At 41.5% G+C, this 19,388-nt stretch overlaps 2 protein-coding genes across 6 annotated transcripts; one reads left to right on the forward strand and one right to left on the reverse strand.

Annotated features, from left to right (window-relative positions):
* Positions 1 to 926: 926 nt before the first annotated feature.
* saraf (store-operated calcium entry-associated regulatory factor) lies at positions 927 to 6,907 on the forward strand. The gene is made up of 7 exons (XM_051386152.1): positions 927 to 1,142; positions 2,241 to 2,419; positions 4,089 to 4,287; positions 4,376 to 4,669; positions 4,895 to 5,048; positions 5,173 to 5,270; positions 6,308 to 6,907. Exons 1-7 carry the CDS (start codon positions 1,076 to 1,078, stop codon positions 6,331 to 6,333), a joined length of 1,017 nt encoding a protein of 338 aa, XP_051242112.1. The 5' UTR covers positions 927 to 1,075; the 3' UTR covers positions 6,334 to 6,907.
* A 747-nt stretch (positions 6,908 to 7,654) lies between these two features.
* si:dkey-9i23.6 (uncharacterized) lies at positions 7,655 to 17,984 on the reverse strand. Of its 5 annotated transcripts, none has more exons than XM_051386111.1 (9): positions 16,965 to 17,977; positions 14,480 to 16,062; positions 13,206 to 13,363; positions 10,745 to 11,109; positions 10,198 to 10,265; positions 9,998 to 10,100; positions 9,707 to 9,816; positions 9,509 to 9,626; positions 7,655 to 8,957 (listed from the first exon to the last, which is right to left on the reverse strand). In XM_051386111.1, the coding sequence occupies exons 2-8, from the start codon at positions 15,983 to 15,985 to the stop codon at positions 9,546 to 9,548; spliced, it is 2,391 nt and encodes a 796-aa protein (XP_051242071.1). In that variant the 5' UTR covers positions 15,986 to 16,062; positions 16,965 to 17,977; the 3' UTR covers positions 7,655 to 8,957; positions 9,509 to 9,545. The 5 variants fall into 5 exon arrangements, with proteins under 5 accessions (XP_051242071.1, XP_051242070.1, XP_051242067.1 ...); XM_051386110.1 differs by having other exon boundaries at positions 14,480 to 16,145; XM_051386107.1 differs by having other exon boundaries at positions 14,480 to 16,151.
* Between the last annotated feature and the right edge of the window lie 1,404 nt (positions 17,985 to 19,388).

Genomic DNA, 19,388 nt, shown 5'->3' on the forward strand with positions numbered 1-19,388 from the left:
ACTTTGAGAGAGGATGCTGCAGTGAGGCCAGAAAAACTTAATCTGAATCATAAGAAGTGTTACTCCTTGTGGTATCTGTCAGAACAGTTTTGCTTCCAGCCCATACAATGGTGGTGAGTGGAATTTTGTTTGTGATGCATCTGGATGTGTGGAGTAAGAAAAGAAAGACATTTACCAGACCTCAGAAGCTGCTCCTCTGCTGGCTAGATTAGTAGCTGGCACAACACACCCCAACCTCCAACGTAAACTGTGTGCAGTCAGAGTCGCATTGTGGGTAATGTAGGCATCCCGTTTTGACAAGACAAAAATAAAACTCATTCCCAAAATTTCCATTCTTCAATCACATCCTGAATATAGAAAATATAGCCATTTGTTTCCTCCCTACACAATTGAACCATGTAACAGGACATCTACTGCTCCTACAGTTATAAGCTTATGAGAGAAGTAAAATGTCAAAGTAAAGTAAGTCTACCTTTGATTTCTAGTTGTATTACACTCTCAACAAAAACAGTAGTGACCTAACTTTTTAATTGCGATTATTCTTACATTTCTTTACACTGTGTCCCAGAGGTATGGACTTGGCAAGACTTGCAATGCAACTTACACTATAACACCAGTATATTTTAAAATGTGACTCCCCTATATGAAGTATGAGCCTGGAAAAATGCAATAAATGGCCTCTTCCATATATTAATACTTGGCTCATGTGCCAGTGAACAGTCAGTAAACTTTGCTGATCTATATTAGATGGACATTGAGAGTAAGAGAGTTTTTGAGCCAAGACAAAACTCAGAAATGTGTAAAAACCCCACTGCTTGTTGCAGATTTCACACATCATGTATCAATCCACTGGGTGAACTGGGTGAACTGCACAACAGTCGTGCGCGTTCCCCATTGGTTGACGACAGTATAAAACAGATGACGCAACACGGAAGTAAACGTTTGTAGTGTTGGGGTTTGGTTTCACCAGCAGTGAGGTTGAATGTAACGCGGATACTTCCACCTCAATAAGTTCAGTCAGTCACTGAGAGAAACAGCGGCCGGCGGAGCTCCTGAGGAAACACACAGCAGCCAAATGAAACGCTTTATTACAGTCGTGTTGCAGTTTTTGTTGGTGGGGCTCACAGTGAGTTGGGATGACGGTAGGTTTCGCTTTCTTCGACGGCTTAAGTATCTTTAACGTTGCCAGTTATTTGAATTCATATTTGAGTTACAGTGTTTTTAAAGACAGCCGCCATGTTTAGGAAACGTTACAACAGTGAACTACGGCAACCAAACAGACAAAACACCACGACTTCCGCCCACAGCCGCTAACGTTAACATGTTCAAATTTCAAACTAAATTAAATAATATATGCCAATTCAAGTAACGTTACAGAAGTTATTTTTAATGCTAACAGTCTTTTTAATGCAGCATAGTAGAAACAGCCGACGTATAGACCCTACACGGATGTCCGGATGATACAGCTGCTAAAAGTGCTATTTAACGTTAGTCTCGAGTTTAAGGTGTAATGAGTTTGTATCAGTGACCCTTGAGTTCATGAAACAGTCTAGTTATTATATTCCTGTCATGTCCTGCTAGTTTAACTTACATTTTATCTGCCCGTATCTTTACATAACATGACCTATTCCGTACAGTACATATTGATACGTGCGTCACAGAGTTATTGTAGTTTTTATTTCGTTTTTTTCAGTGTAGTTTTTTATTGTTTAAACGTTGTAGTGTCAGTGTTAGTGTTAGTAGTTGTACTGTAATAGGGCAGTGTTTGTCAGGGGACAGATTGAAGACGTTGACAAATTGGACCAAATTTCCAAAAGCCTACAAACACATTTCCTGTATATTGGAATTTGTGAGTACACAATGTCTTTTCAGTCATTTTTATATTTTTTACATCAGTTCGCAAAAATATTTTCTCACTCTTAGTTTTACTTTTTAGTTTAGTTTTAGTTAATTATAATACCTTGGTCTGTCGTGGTTATCTCTAAGAACAAAATCAACAAAAATCTCCAATTCAAAGTAAGAAATGTTCTATTATAATGCTATTTAGCAGCACCAGTACACCACTTTACTGCAGGACTGTTGTATCCACCCACCATGTTCACTGATCAAAATAACTGAAGCTCCATTCTCTAAAAGTTGCTGCCTTTATGTTTAACTTGGCATTATGAGCTTCTATATGTTTGCAAAGTGACTCCTACTATTATAATGGTAACTCTCTCTTTCTGCTCCCCCCACTGCAGGCAGTGTGCTGCTGCGGGACGTCCAGGTGCTGACTCTGTACAAGGATCGCTACACCACAGCAAGGCGCTCCAGCCCCGTCCCTCAGCTCCAGTGTGTCGGAGGCTCAGCAGGCTGCCAGGCCTTCGTCCCAGAGGTGGTCCAGTGTCAGAACAAAGGCTGGGATGGAGTGGATGTACAGGTAAAAGAGGAGGGGGGCACTGGTTGACAGAGAGATGAAGTATATATGGAATATACTGTTTGCTCCGAGTTGGGCTGCAACTGTTGATTAATCTGAAGATTATTTTCTTGATTAATTATTTGATTGATAAAATGTCACAATATAGCAAAAAGAGACCATCACAACTTCCCAAAGTCCACACTGATGTATTCACATTGCTCATTTGATCTAAAACCCAAAGACCTTCAATATACTGTCACTGAGCTTTTTAGAAGCTGCATCCAATGGTTGGTTTGGGGGCATTTTTCCTTTTAAAGTCTTAAATGATTATTTATCAAAATAGTTGACTATTCGTTTTCTGATAATCGATACATCACATAATTGTTTTAGCTCTAGTTCTGAGTGCCAGTGGGTGGGTGGGAAGGTAGGTAGATAGTGAGGTACGGAGGGATGGAGGGAGTTACTTACTTTATTGGTCAAGCTGCAAAATCTGTGGCTGAAAAAGTAATAAAAACTGCAGTTCTTCTAACAGCCACTTGAGCCTGGCGCCAGCAGTGAGTCAGTCTCCATAAGGCCCCATATTAAAATGGCCAACTTTACAGCAGAAATAAACATGTTTACAGCCTGCTGCAAAAAAGGTTTTGGTCTCTGTAGCTCATTTCCCTGTTCATGACGACTGTACGGGGGGGTTAATGTTAATGTTAATGTTAATATTAAGGTGACCAGAGCCACCACACTGAGCTCTTCAGAATCCTATGGGTGACCTCACACCATACACCCACACTTCAACCTTTTTCATTATATAGTTGGATTTGATGTACTGGGTGTGAGGTCATGTAGAAACAGTGTGTCCATTATAGAGGACTGATAAGTTGATCTTTAAGCCAGGAGGTGTGACTGTGAACAGAGTCATACTTAATATAACATTGTAGAACTGATATGTGCTGATAACAAAGTCCTTGATTTTGGAAACAGTTACAAAAGAGTAACACTCTGAATTTTGCTGTGGAACCCCATAAAACCAAAACCAGGAAGTCAAGACTGAAATAAAAGCATCTGTATTCACAGTTCAAAACAATCTTTAATGGGCTATTTACAGTATATACACCCGGTCCTCACTCTGCTGTCATCAGTCGGGTTTTCAGCATCGGCCTTGGCTCCACCAAGAAGAGCAACTCCTGGAGACACTCCAACTGGGAAATAAACAATCCACCGGGTTATTCCTCCTCTACCTAGACTCCAGAGACAGGGCGATGAGACAGGGCTACAATACACTGACTTGTGATGAAATGTGATAGAATGCCAAAAGTAAAGCTGGCATCTGTCCCCCACTGACCAACAGCAGCTCCCTAACACATTTCATGGAGTTGATGTCACACAGCGTAGGGTTTTTGGGAGGGTGTGATTGGATTATTGGATGATTGTGGGTGTTAACTGTGGGAAACATGAATGAACTCTTAACAGTTGGACAGTGATGTAATTCTGACAGCTGGTTTCTACTGTGTGTGTGTGTGTGTGTGTGTGTGTGTGTGTGTGTGTGTGTGTGTGTGTGTGTGTGTGTGTGTGTGTGTGTGTGTGTGTGTGTGTGTGTGTGTGTGTGTGTGTGTGTGTGAGGAACTCTCAAGCTTGTTTGAATATGAAAACAAAGTTTTGAATGACGTGTTGTCATTTTCCTGCATTCCCCTCGCAGTGGGAGTGTAAGACTGATATGGACAACGCGTACCGATTTGGTCGCATTGAGGTGAGCTGTGAGGGCTATGCCCACCCCACTGACGCCTACATACTGAAGGGCTCCTGTGGGCTGGAGTACACACTGGAACTGACTGCACAGGGCCAGAGGAAGAACCAGGGTAGCTGGGGTTCCAAAAGTGGATTCAATGGATTTGGAGGTAGGATGATAGAGATGTATGAGGCTTCAACTTCAACAGGACTAGATATATTCAAAAACATCATTTTTTTCCTGTCTGTCTGTCTCAGATCTTGGTGGCTTTGCCTCCAGTTTCTTCAGCGGTTTCTCTGGAAAAAAGCATCAGCACCACCAGCACAACCAGCAGAGCCGTCAGAGCTCGCACCCATCCAGCAGCGAGGACTCAGGAAGCCTGCTGGTAGTGGTCGTGCTTCTGCTCTTAGCCTACGGCGTCTACAAGCTGTTCCTCAGCGGGAACACGGCCCAGTGGGGGCAGAATGGTGGGCAGGCTGGTTACCCCAGAGATAATCACCATGGCTCCACCGCAGGACCACCTCCCCCGGGTTTCAAACCGGATTTCACAGGTAGCTGATTCACGTTGTGGTTAGAGCAGCAGTAGATGTCTTGTTTGCGCTGCAGAAAACATCCTCAAAGCAATACAGGGTCGTTGTTTTCCCTCGTAGAAATAGCCCGGATACACTGTGGGAAATAGCCCCGATACACTGTGGGAAATAGCCCCGATACACTGTGGGAAATAAGAGTACAGCTACCTTGCTTAAACCTTGAATCCTTTCTTGTTTTGTGCTCAGGGTATTCTGGTGCCAACCCAGGTTACGGTTTCCACAGTAACTACACTCAAGGACAACAGTACCCAGGAGGCCACGCTGCTCCTGGCACAGGTGGAGGATTCTGGACCGGCATGGGGACAGGAGGGGTTCTGGGATATCTCTTTGGTCGTCAGAGGTTAGTAAAGAGATGGAGAAGAATGAGTGACCGCAAGAAGCCCCGAAAGCAAACTGTGATATCATTCCCGTTCTGTTCCATTCAGAGCCTTCGGGTTATGTGTGCTGTGTGTTTGTTTTTGCAGAAGCCAGCCCTACAACCAATACTCCCCCGGCTACACTCACAGCACCCCTTCTTCTGCTGGACACACCTCCTCTTCCTCCGGGACACGCACTGCTTCAGGTAGAGGGACTGCATGTTAAACCAACAGAGCCACACACAGACACCTGTGAAACCAGACCGTCAGCCTTTTACCACCTCTGATTCAAACAATTGATGTGATTAGTTATTGATAGGATAAGGATTGATACTGATACTAGTATCTAGTTGACTTCTTGCCTGTAGATTGTCTAAAGGAAAGCTATGATCAGACATGATGATGATTGTGATTGGGGTGATATTAGGGTGACAGGATGAGAATGGGTGACATTCAGGAAACTCAGGGCAGTTGGGGGTGGGCGTGGCCACGTATTCTGAGTGCGGATGAATGAAGCACAGCGTCCTGGCTGTGTTTAGACGGTGACCCATTGTACACAGGTGACAGGTATGTTCCACTCAGCAGCTAATGTTGTCATTAAGCTGTAGGAGCTTACACACACATTGTTAGATATTTTATCACAGATTCCTCCTGCAGTGGAGGCTGAGCTCTCCCTCTTCTGGTTTAGAACAGGTCCAATGACACCAATAATCCTTTATTTATGAAAAACCCATCAATAATACTTTTACACATTTCTAATAACTAAAAGCAGGATTTATAGCCTATAGAAGCAAATTGATATTTGTATATTTAAATCACTGTTGATGTACTGTCATTCATGTATGAATTGATAATTTAATGAAAGGGTTCTCTCACTCAGCAGCTTGTTGCACATGTCTCCATTATGTTAATTATTCATGACAATTTAGCAGCACTCCAAAATAGATCATTCTCAGTGCAGCATTTTTCTTTAAGATTATTTTTGGGCTCTAATTGCCTTTAATATATAGTAGCAGATGAAGAGTGACAGGATAGTGAGGACAGGGAGAAGTGATGACATGCATGACATGTTTATAAAAATACATGGATGGAAACACGGCTACTGTCTCAAAACAAGATCGGATTGTTTCCATTGGTTAGTTGTTACAATGTCTCTGGATACTAACAACAGTTGATTAGCATCCAGAGACCTGCTGTAAATATAGCTGGTGGACTAAGGTTGTTGTTGTTGTTTTTTTGTCAGGTTTCGGAGGAACCAAGAGAAGATAGAAGCTGTGGAGGTGGACGGACTCTCTACAGTGGATGGCAGTGACAGAAATTGAACTGATGTACTAATAAGATGTGTTTGACTTGCTGGTGGCAGGTCAAACACGGCAAAACCACCATGAGAAGACCCTCTCTTCCTGTAGAGATGAACTTCCAACAGTAGAGTAACATTGCTACTCAGTTCCTCTGGAGGTCCATTTGATGTCAGCTACAACAGGAAGCACTTGTTTCTCTGTGAATGTGTTTGAGCTTTAGCCTGAAGGCTTTGTGTTTGGAAGAACATGTATGACTTTGATTTGTGTAAAGAAGACAACAGCATTGCAGTTCACAGATTTTTTTTGACATTTTGTAGGTAAGATGAGCATTTCAGTGGGAATCCATCCTTCAGTTTATATGTTTTGTTCACCTGGTCTTATAGAGTTATCTCCATCTTCTGTCCCATTGACTTTGTGTGAATGAGTGTGTGACATCTGAAATCTCAAGGAATCAAGGAAATGTATTTATCTTTATACAGTACAAGGTTGTATCAAATTTTCATATAACATAGGATTAATAAAATAAATCAATATATACATAATTTGTAGAGCCGGTTTTGAGGTCGCATCTGCGGTTGTAATTTTTGCATTCACATAAAACAAATGACGGATATGGACAAAATATAATAAGCACAGCTTCAGAATCATGACTGAAATTTAAAAAAACTTTACTTCATGTTCTTTTGTACATGCACTCATCCATCAGTCTCATTAGCTCTTCATTTGCCTTCACCTGCAAGCTGTCATACCTTTCCTTTCTGTATCAATGTATATAGCATTTTGAACCTTATTAAGCGTTGCTGGGGATATGGTATGGATATGATTTTGAGGACATGATGTGTAATATTTTGGTAACTAATAAAAATGAGAAACAAAAAAGGTGCTTTTTCTCTTTTCCCAAAAGTAGATTAGAATATACCTTAGACTCCTGAAGAGGATCTTCCAGGATGCCTCTCGCTTTCTTCCTCATCCTTTCTAAAACAAAAGTTGAGTCAGGGGCTTTTGGAGTTTGCGAACTATTTGGCACAATCCTAGAAGTTTATTCTTAGATCTCTTCAGGTGACTGAACCAGACAGAGAGGTGGAAAGTTGAATGATGAAGCAGCATCAGCTGCAATTCAGATAGCAATATATATAATATATAGATATCAATTCTATACATTTATTATAACTGATATGTTTCAGCGACTCAATGTGATCTTCCAAATTTAACAGATTTTAAATCTGTTAAAAAAATGCTGAAATGACAAAAAAATCAATGTAAAAAATAAAATACAAACAACAACTACATTATGTAGTGATGCATTTCCCATCAAGTACCACAATTTATTCATTTAATTTTGCATTTGATTATGTATTAATGTACCCGTTTCAGCTTATATATTATGTATTATTATTATAACTGTTTTTCCCACATGGGGGCAGCAGAAACAACTCTGACATACCATCACCTTTTAAGTTGATGTGCCTAACATGTTAGCAAATGTTTTACACATACAGCAGACACAGAGCAACATTAGCATTCATTTGGGATCATGCTGACACTGTCACTGACACACACTCCTCATACAGTCAACACACTGTGTCGCCTCCTTTCATTCCTACAAGCATTAAAGGTGCTCTAAGCAAAATTGGCATTTTGGCTCCTGTCTGCTCTTTCAGTTAGCAGTCCCCTCCCTCGTCCCCACATCACTGCATTCAGCTCTCTTTGTGGAGTTCTCTCTCCTGATTGGATAAAGTGGGAACAGGATACCAGAACATTTATTCTCTGTTTACTACAGGAGGGACTCGGAGACACGTTACTGAGTAAACACTCTGTATCAGTGATGGCTGTCAGAATGTACAGCTATTTAACACTTATTATAACAAAAAGATATCACTTACAGCGCCTTTAAGAATCTACATAACTGTAATGAGAAGGGTAAACTCAAAATGGTACAGTAAGTCATGAAGTCATTTAGTATTCCTTGTAACAACAACAATATGTCACTTTGACTAATATATACATAATAAGGAAGTAAGAGATAAGACAGACTCTATTGCTACCCATCTTTATATAGTGCAGTACAGTAAAAAGTGCAACATTCAATGGGAGTGATCAGACCACACATAGGTGCAAACAAGATTAAAGTAAACAAAAACAAGGTACAGACCTGTAGTGCAATATACAGGAAGTAATCATGGTTACTGCACATTGAGCTCCTGGAACATATATCCATCACATATTCATCAACGACTGACTGATTAACGTGCGTCAATACTTCAGTTTCAAGTTGGGCCCTATAGGCCTTTTTCACAGCAGCCACATGAAATAGTAGGGTAAAGACAGGTGTTGAATGATGGCCCAGGTAACTTTTGTACTCAGACAAACTATTTTATATGAATAAAAGCCTAAGTTGTATCTGTGTTTTTACGAGCCAAACAATACCAGTCACCACACACCTTCACTCACTCTCACCAACTGCTGCCGATAGACTCCCACTGACTGCTGCTTTATGATTTGAAATGAGTGTGCACTGTTTATCAACTACGTCATGTGTGAGCGTCGTCGCGAGCTAACGGCGGGCACCTGCCAAACCGCTGGCTGCATTACCTGAGAAAATGAAGAGACGGAAGTCAATATCCGATTTTTTTACAAACAGGCAAATCAAAATGAGCAAACTACTCCAGCTTCCACTGTGGCCTCAACAACAGACCCGGAGCGTCCATCTCCACCACGGACTCCGACGACGTGTGTGTGTGTGTGACTGTGCACATCAGTCTGATATGAGTGTTGACTTGTGATGATAATGACTATGATGTTGATTTAGATTCAAGGCAGCAAGATGAGTTTTGGTTGTGGTTGTGGACTGGATGTACTTTGTTGTTTGCTATAGTTTCATCTGTGCGTTTATGTGTAAATGGACTTGGCCTGTGTGAATGTTAGAGTGGGATCAGAGGGGTTAATCCGAGCAAGCATGTGTGCGTGTTCATCATGCGTGTACTGTAGATGTGACTGTGTGGTGTTGGAATAAAAAAAGTGCTCCGCAACATTATTTAATACATCAGTAATATTGTCTGTTTCAATGCATTTGCCCCCCCACCCCCTCCGTGTGACCTGAAATTATGGCCCCCCCTTGTTCAGATGTGTTCCGCGGTCCATACCTTGAACACACTGTGAATAAAATGGATTAAGCATCCATTACTTTCCTCTGTCCTCCTTTGGTGATGATCCTCTCAGTATGGTCTTTATCTTGGCCAGACTGGGACTGCTTGCTCCAGGCTGACACACACACAGACAAGATCAAGACATCAGATGAAAAGGGTTCATCAGAATAGTGAAATAATGGGTCTTGTACTAACCTTTACTGTAGAGAGCAGCTCCTCTCCTCCTGAAGGTGGGACGTTGTAGAAGATGGAGGTGGAGAATACTTGTGGAGAGGTGGAGGTAGTAGACTGGTTGAGGGTATCCGCTTCAGAACAACATTCAACATTTCATTTTTGCATATTCTCTTATATAGAATGACATTCCATTGTATTCCATTATTTTCAGTTTCCTACTTTGTGTGTGTCAAACTTCAGAATGTATATGTGCAGTAACCAGGCTGGACAGTAGGCTGCTCCACAGAGATTGATGATAGAAAAGAGTCTGACCTTGGTTGTTATGGCGATGCCATTTCTGTGGTGGTCTGTGTTTCCTCTTCTTGCTCAGCTTGATGATGTACTTCTGAACTGAAGTGCTCAAAACACACTGCGACTGTTAGAGAAACACAAAGGAGTATGACAATTAAAGCGTGATCTGATATTTAACTCAGGGTATGGAACTGACCCATAGTTTTAGACCTCTCACCAACCTTGACATAGACTGGCTGCACAGGCTCTATAAACACCACTGTATCATAAATGTCTTTGGTCCCGGGGCCTGTTTGGAAGAATCAAGACAGTAACCGTACAATGCTACCAACGATTCTGAGGTGAACTTATTATTATCTAACTTAATTATTAACCAAACGTTTTTAACATCTATCCCAGTTTACAGGCTTACTTCCTGCTTCAACTCTGAGCTACTGTACTAGCAGCCAACTCATGTGGCTTATTAATATAAAGGGAGCAGGGAGGGAATGGATATTTTGAATGGGTTTTTGTTTAGATGCCTGAAATAAGGTCAGGCAATAAGAGATTTTCAAGTTTTGTTCTACGACATAAAATATGTCAGTTAGTTCCCCACCTGTGAATATTGAACCTTTTCTTAAAAAAGGTTAAATGAGACTCGAGAGGTTGTCTAATACATTAAACGTCAGCGTGCTGAACACAGAGACTTGTATTTTTAGCAAAGCATTAGCTAATTAGCTGACTTCTAATAACCAACATCAACTCATCGCCCACCCTGGTTTTACTCACTCATCGGATTTGTTTCCCTCTCCAGCAGTATACTTGGAATAGCAGTGCTGCGTGCTCTGTTCTCCTGTTGCTCACGTGTTTGCTGCTCTTCTTTGTTAATAGTTGGCAGGTCGATATCCTCATAGACGGGATCTTCTGGGACAGCATGGTCGCCTTCAAACACATCCAGAGTGAGGCCCTGTTCACCACTGGAGTTTAACTGGAAGTTCGCACTGAGCTGTCCCGTGTCCTCCAAGTGTGTCTGGCATGGAGGGGGGTCATTCATGGGGCTCTGGTCTCTGTGCAGGAACTGTGACCACTCATCACCCGACAGGAGCTCTTCCACTAGCTTCACTGGACTGGAGACTTTAAAGGAGCTGAAAGGACTGTGTAAAATACAGGGCAAGTAGTATTGTAGAGGAACCATTTGTATAAATATGTTTTTACCCTTTGTTGCCTGCTGATAGATCACCAATTGGATTCAGCTTAGAGCCACACCAAGAAAGCTTTTTCATGTTCAATATGAATATTTATCTCTGACAGGTAAAACTAAAAGGGTCCAACAAAGCTAAATGGTTGCATATGAACATAATTTGTAGGAGATAAGGTTAATGAACGCATTAGTGACCATCTGTCTAAAAGCAGCCCAGTCTTCTTGGTCCTCTTTTTCTGTAGTATTTTGCAGGAGCCGGGCGAGCGGGCATTGTAATAGGGCTCAGCTGCTTTTGTGGACATAGCTAATGGTGAAAAGACCAAAGAGCATGTTGAAACTACAGAGAAGAACGGAGAGACAAGCTTTTAGACATTTTGTGAAATAAAAGGCTGCAGACAGACGGCGAGTGGCCTTCTTGCTGTTGGACTAGTCAGTGATATTAGCTCCTTGCTAATTGTGTTTAAGGTAACCTGGCTCTGTCCAAGCGTGAAGGAGAAACTAAGGTGGCCGTGGCCACAAAACATGTAGAAAACTCAAATGTCCCTATCTGTGTTGTGTTTGGTTTTTCCGTTCTGGGCTACTGTAGAAACATGGTGGTTCTATTCCGTAGAATGAGCTTTTTATCTACGTCTTCCATTAAGCTGCCATGTTTCTACAGTAGCCCAGAATGGACAAACCAAACACTGACTCTCGATAGGGCCATCTGAGTTTTTTGTGCATTTTGCAGCCACCATATTTTTTCCCTCACACTTGGAAAGGGAGGGTGAAGCAAGTGAGTTGAAATCTGCAACCACAGCGCTAGATGCCACTAAATCCTACACACTGGTCCTTTAAGTTCAAATTTGAAGTACTTGTACTTTACTTATTATCTTTTCATGCCACTTTATACTTCCTTTCCACTACATATCAGAGGGAAATATTGCACATTTAACTATAGTTACAAGTTACTTTACACACACATAAAATTTCAGGTTACGGTAATGAGCAGCCACTGCTTAAAACAATGCACTAATGGTTAATGATCAATGTTGCTGAACTGGGAAATGAGGCTGTGTCTGCTCCTATTTGTATCCTAATCTGTATGCAGTATTTCTCTGTATTTTCAGTATTAATAATTAAACCATGTTGGTTGTTCAGTAAAACACACACACATAAGGACTGTGCCCCACAGTGCACGGAATTGCCACTCCCGAATGTGCACACTTTTTTACCACACAACACAATGATGATGAATTTATTTGATCTGAGAAGCAGAATTCCCAGCTGCATTCACAGGCAAACTATGCTATAATGTCTGTGTGTGTGTGAGTGTATGAGAACAGAGAGAGGAGGGAGGAAGAATAGGCGACAGGAGCATGGGAGAGAGGGAATCAGGAAGAGGAGGAGCAGTGGAGAGGAGGGGAGTTGGAAGAGAGAAAGTAAGAAGGAGAGAAGAAAAAAAATTCAATATTGAAGTGAGACGAGTATGACTATCATTTCCTGATGAACGATGCAAACTCCCAGACTCTCCGTGAAATATAATACGCCTGTGATAAGACGAGGACTTTGAGACTTGTGTGTGTGTGTGTGTGTGTGTGTGTGTGTGTGTGTGTGTGTGTGTGTGTGTGTGTGTGTGTGTGTGTGTGTGATTAAGAGAAAGACAAAGGAGGAAGTTTTGGCAAGGAAATACAAGTGGGATTTTAACATAGTAGGGTGTATGATACTAGGGCACTATCTTTATCCTTAATATACCAGAATATATTTATTTCATTCATTTGATTCAGTAATTGTATTTGAAGGTGTTTTTTTAACTGTAATAGAAACATGACTGGTTACTACTTTATATGTTTAACTTTAACAAGGAACAATGTTAAATACATTGAAGAAAATAGACTACTAAATATAATATACGATATAAAAACAAGCAATAAAATGAACTACTTTTCTTCTGCTTGCGTCAGTACCTTGGTAGGCTGATGCCCATTGAATTCAATGTTTTTTAACACTAGATGAACTGAATGTATATACACCTGTGAGTAAATGAGTGAGAGAAGGTAAGAGTGTGTTCACCTTTCAGATGTTGCATTTCTTCTTGCAATCCTCCCTTTCATCCGGTCAGCATAGCTCTGTGTCTCTGTCACTGCTGATTGGTCCACAGTAACTGCATCATTCCCTTCCTCTTTCTCCTCATCCTTCATTCCTCCTTCTTCCCCATGCCACTTTTCATCCTTGATAATATGCATGTAAAAGAAGCTTTTATTTTTCAAGAGTTAAACTACAGATTGTAGACTGTATCACAACTAATTAGTTTAATTAGTTCCTAAGCCCCACCCCTTTTTGCTTTTGCTTTGCTTTGATTCGCTAGCTAATAACATAGTGTTTTACTCTGTAGTCTCCTCCTCGGTCTGCCCTGCGGCCTCCTCCCAGCTGGACGTGCAGGAACACCTCCCTCGGGAGGCGCCCTGGACGCATAGTCACCAGATGCCTGAACCACCTCAATTGGCTCCTCGAAAGAGCAGTGGCTCTACTACAAGTCCCTCGCGGCTGAACGAGCTTCTCACCCTGTCCCCAAGGGATACGCCACCCTCCTGAGGAAACCCGTTTCCTCAGGCTTGTACACGTGATCTTGTTCTTTTGGTCATGACCATAGATGAGGGTAGGAACAAAGATCAACCGGGAGATCGAGATATCCTTTTGTGACAACAGTGTGATAAAGCGACTGCAATACCGCCCTTGCTGCCCTGATTCTCCGGCCAATCTCCCACACTATTGTACCCTCACTCGTCCTTCACTTGGGGTATGTTGTCAGGCAGCCCCCTTAAAAAAATGCAAAGGGCTGCATTGATGGAGACGTGTTGTTTCAGATACAACAACAGTTCAATACAATCAAGGAAGGCTGTGTACTGTCTACTGAGTAGTAGATATTTACAGATATTTATCTGAGAAATACTGTAAAGTTACCATGGTGGCAACTATTTTATACTTCCAGACAGTAGCACTCCAGTTAACAGTAGAAATTACTTGGGGTCTGAAGTCTGACTCAAACACAAACTCAAATCTATACAATAGATGTGGTGAGTGAAATGTTTACATTTACAGTGTCCCCTGATCTAAGGCACAAAACCCCTACATGTTCCTGTAGAACTGCTTGGTTACCAACAGTAGAGAAAATGGAAGGTGTCGTAACCATAAGGCTGAGGTTGTATTGATGTTGGTATGACTCTGCATAACTGAGAATGTAAAGCCAGACATTGCAGAAAGTTACTGGCTTTCCCTGACAAAATACAAGTTTCAAGGTGAAAGAGGGTGACATGTTTTTTAGAAGTAATTTAAGTGAAACATACCTGTGTCAGTTCAGTATCATCTATTTCCATCTCTAGCGCTTTGCTTCTTCTTTTGTCCTCTCGTCCCTCTTTCAATCTACCGATCACCTTCTTGGCAAGCTGTTTCACCTTTCCTCTTGCATTGGTCTTCTGGTTTGTTTGCTTTAGTTCTCCATCCAAAAGCATCTCAGCAATTTCCTGTGCATCCAGCTGATGTGGATCCAACTTCGACCCCACCACCTCTGTCCCTTCCTGATGTCCAGATGGCAACTTAGAAATTACTTCAGAGTCTTGTACCCATGGGACAGGAATAGGAATCTTTTGTGGAAGAGGACCAGGATGGACTTGTCCATCTGCATGGTTCAGGTGTTGTTTCCCTGGGAGCTGAGACTGATGAAGAGTTTTGTTCTCAGTTGTGATTTCTGACGGTTTGTTTCTACAAGGGGGCATGAGACAAAATCTTTGCCCTGCTCTTGGCAGTTCCACCTCCTGATACACTGAAGACTTGGGGATGGACTTCATTACTATTTCTTTTGGTCGGGAAGGCATTTCTGTCATGGTTGGTGTCATTGACTCTGTATCTACATTTACCTTTCCTCCATCCTTTCCTTCGTCTTCCTCTTCATTCCTTTCTTTGTCCACCAAGCCATTGTCTCTTAACCATTCATCCACCTGCTTCCTACTCTCTGTTTCCTCTTCTATCCTGGACCTCATGGCGCTGAAGAGCTGTAGAGGTTTGATTGGTGGTTTTGGGGGACACTTCTGATGTGTCTTTGGAGGAGGCTGTGGTGGAATTGTTGGTTCTTGTTTCACTGAAACTATAGACTTTCTGTTTGTTGCTGCCATGTCAGGTTCTTCATCTGAGGTAAGGTCTGAGCCTTTCATTGCTAGCAGGAATGAATTTTCTGTCAAGGTAGTGGTCAGCTCAATATTATTAGGTTCTTTATCTTCCTTTCCCCTGTCCTCTCCACCTTTCTCCCGTAGATATTCTGTAAATATTACTAAGATCTGCCGTGGAGGTTTACCTACGTGCAGATGACTTTCTATTTTAGATGTTTCTTCATTCTCTTCTGTATTCTCATTTCTTTCCATCAGCTCTTGCTCATGCCTGTTCTTCTTGTCTCCTGTCTTTTCTTCCTCTAGCTCAGCCTTTTTTGGCTTATTAGGCCGTGGAGGTTTTATAGGTGGTGTAAGAGGAGGTCTTGGAGCAAACTGTGTTTGTTCATTTTTGTGGCATTTTTGTTCCACTTTTGGTAAAATTCCAAATATGCGGCTACTGTGAATGTCATGTACTTCCCCTGGGACTTCCCCAAGAGAAGTCTGACATGCCAGTGAGCTCTCTATATTAAAGGCTTTCAGTTGTGGGCCCTGGCTTAAAGTTGTCTCAAATTCAGGTGACCTCTGGTGGCGTTTGAGAGGTAGTGGGGGAGGAATCAGTGCTTTTGCATCACCCACTTGAGGAATAAAAGCAGAGGTGGAACCCTTCAATCTCCCAGAAGTACAAATATCTAGATTTGGATCTGACATGGTGCAGAGCCAGTATGTGGGCAACTTGTTTGAGCGTATGTGGTTGTGTCCAGCAGTACTCTGAGTGTGACCAAAGCCTGTGTGTGAGGTCATTATCAGTGTTTAGATTTTTCTTGTCAGGGAGAATTTTTGAGCATGTATCCATTTAATGTGCAGGTGACTTTTTCTGTGTAGAGTATCCAATGTGAGAGAGACAAAACATATTATCCATATAACACATATTACTAACAACAAAGCAAAAGCATAATGCAGCCCAGTCTCATGCCAATGCGTATAAAAGACCTGTAAATGGACTAGACCAATGTTTCTCACATTTTTCACAGCACGTACTACCTCAGAAAATATCAGGCTCTCCAAGTACCACCATTATGATATGTTATTCCAGATTGTTCCAGTTTGAAGACACGATTGTGATTTTTTTAACAATTCATTTAACCTCTGCTTACTACCTGGCCATCACATGAAATCAAAAGTCAACACTGATTTATTTCAGGTGCATAATGTAACATCCCACATTAACAGGATATTTTTCATTTATATCTTTCTGATCTACAGCATTGCCTATATGTATGTTCAGTATTTGTTAATACCTCATATTAGATCCCGTTGTGGAAATTATTAAGTACATTTACTCAAGTTACATACAATACAATTTTAGGGTACTGGTACTTTATTTGAGTACTGTTTTCTGCTAATTTATACTTCTACTCCACTACATTTCATTGAGAAATATCGTGCTTCTTAGTCAACAGCTACATTTATGTGACAATTATAGTTACAAGTTAGTTACTTCACACATAGATTTTATAAAGAAAACATAAAGTGAATTTGTAATGTGTTTTTACAGATTAAACAGAATATTAAGCAGTTAAAATGTAGCTAATCGCTACAGCAACAGCTGAATCTCCCAACATCATTCATATTTAACCAGTTTACCTCACTGTATCAATGTATTTTTTGATAAGGTGCAGTTTCTTACCACTTCTCTCTCTTAATGGCAGGTTCTTTGTGTGTGTTCCTTGGTCGCTCTATCTTTGTCCCTCTGCTGCGATTTTATGCTGCCTTATGTTTTCCAGCCTTTGTATTTTGATCCCTCCTTCCTTCTGTCTCAGTTTCCTCATTCTCTGTGCCCAGAGCATAGCATCATTAACTGACAAACCAGTTCTTCCTCTTGCTCTTTTTCTTGATGTTACCCCTCAGAGAGGGGAGAGCTTTAAAGTTGGAAGCCACTCTTCCTGAGGCTGGGGCGCAGTGAGGGAGGGGTCTAGTGAGCAGAGTAGACATGTCTGTGTATGAACAATGACACATCATGTAATAACAATGGTTATTGTCATGACTCGTGTGCTTTCTCAGGAATCAAACTATTCTACGTCACTACAGGTACTGGTAAGGAGTTTGACTGCAAATAACTACAGGTGCTCTGACCAGGAAAAAAGGAACAATTGATCAAACCTGATAAAGCACCTTAAAGCTGGCTATCCTGTTGTGAATTTCTGTGCTGCTGGTGAAGAATGAAATAGAGAACTTCTGCTGGCCGACAAGGTTTTAGTTTCTTTGCAAAGAAAAGGTCAATCAACACGCGAATGGTCAAAGATGAAGAAAGACCTCGAGCATGGGGAGACCTAAACATTTATACCTGAGGAACACCTCTTTCACATCCCTTTGTCTGCTGCAGGGGTCTGCCCCTCCAGGAAGTGTTTTCACTCCCTTTTGTCTATTGCAGGTATCGGTGCCGACCCCCCGTTGATGTGTTTTACATCTGAGGTATCCTGCAGGATCTTGTATTTATGTGCAAAGTTGCGTCTAGACATTACAATATAAAAAACACAAAAGGACCTGGTATCTTGTGTTAGGAAGGGGGAGGTTGGGCATCTGTAGTGGCTGAAACAAAGAAATTGTACAAGGAGAGACAGCAACTGTTGCCCAAACAGGTGAGTGCAAGGGAAAATGACTGAATATCTGTAATACATTCAAACTTCTTTTTCTACGTACCCACACAGCCCAGCTCAGTGAGCTCACGTACCCCTTCATCAACACTACGACTTATGTTCCACATTTGTTCATTTGAATTAATTTTAAACTGGATGTTATTTAACTATTAACTGCTGAAGCAAAATGTACCATTCCTTGTGTGTTTCCTATTATCATGTATTGTTGTGCATTTTATTATGAGCCCATGTAATTTTCTCAGTACACCTGTGACCTGAAGTACACTTTTATATGAAACATTTGTGTGTGAGAAACCTGCTTTGCTGCCTACAAAAGGTTAGATTACATTCTATTGTTATATTCCCTTTTCTCCCGTCCTGAGATCATTTTCTGGTGTATCTGCCTAACAAGTGGATCAGAATATTGTGTAAATACAAGAGACAATATCATCAGAGATAGGGAAAAGTCAGAGTAAAAGTCTGGAGGAAACAGGTCCTAAAATCCATCTACCAATTGTAAAATAAATAACTAAAAAGATAAGCATCAATGAAACAATTTGATAAGTGGGTATGGAAGCTTCAGTCTAAAAGAACAGGACGAGCTTAAGACATGTTTGAAGACTAACAAACAGACAGATGCAGAGGACTATGCAACCATGTCCAGTGGGCAGCAAATGAAAAATAAACAATTTAAAACATATTGGAAAGATAACCGTACATGGAGAGAAGAGGAAGAGTAATACAAGACATGGATTCTCCCTCCCGAAGCCAAGTCCATGTACTGCCAATGTAGGAAGCACCGGGACAAGAAGGTCCAGTTTTAGTTTTCAGACCGCACTCAAAACAGGACATTGTTGAGGCCATGGCTCAACTGACAATTTCGACTACACCGTTGGGGCAGTTTGTCAGGGAAACAGACCCACAGTGCCTGAACTCAGAAGACAAATGAGCAGAATGACTTTCACAAAATACTCCAGCTATTCTAGAAGACTATTGCTTTTGATCCTCCCAGTGGTCTGACATGAGGTGTAATATGGCACGCCCACTGGAGCCCTATGCTATTCAGCTGAAAGAACATTTCCTGGGTCAGATGAAACCAGAAATTGCTGCTCAAGTAAGAAAGAGCTGTATTCCATGGAACAAGAGGGCGGCCAGACCAGAGGACGTGGCAGAGGCGGTCATGGTGGACCACAGGGTTCCTGTGACCCGTATTTTTGACACAGCCAAACTGGACAACCCAAGACGCTGTACAGCAAAGAGGTTTATGTAAGTGCTTTGAGTGGTTGTAAGACTAGAAAGGCGCTATACAAATACAGTCCATTGTATAGAAGACAGTTTTTACATCGACCGCTCTTGTTAAAAGAAGTGTTGAGTTCATTCCTGTTGTGCATTTTTTCACACACCATGGTTAAACATTTACCTGTAGACATGGATAAAGGGTGCCACACCTCTGGTGGTTCACCTGAAATCTGATT

The sequence above is a fragment of the Dicentrarchus labrax genome, unplaced genomic scaffold, assembly GCF_905237075.1.
Source record: "Dicentrarchus labrax unplaced genomic scaffold, dlabrax2021, whole genome shotgun sequence".
Lineage (NCBI taxonomy): Eukaryota > Metazoa > Chordata > Actinopteri > Moronidae > Dicentrarchus > Dicentrarchus labrax.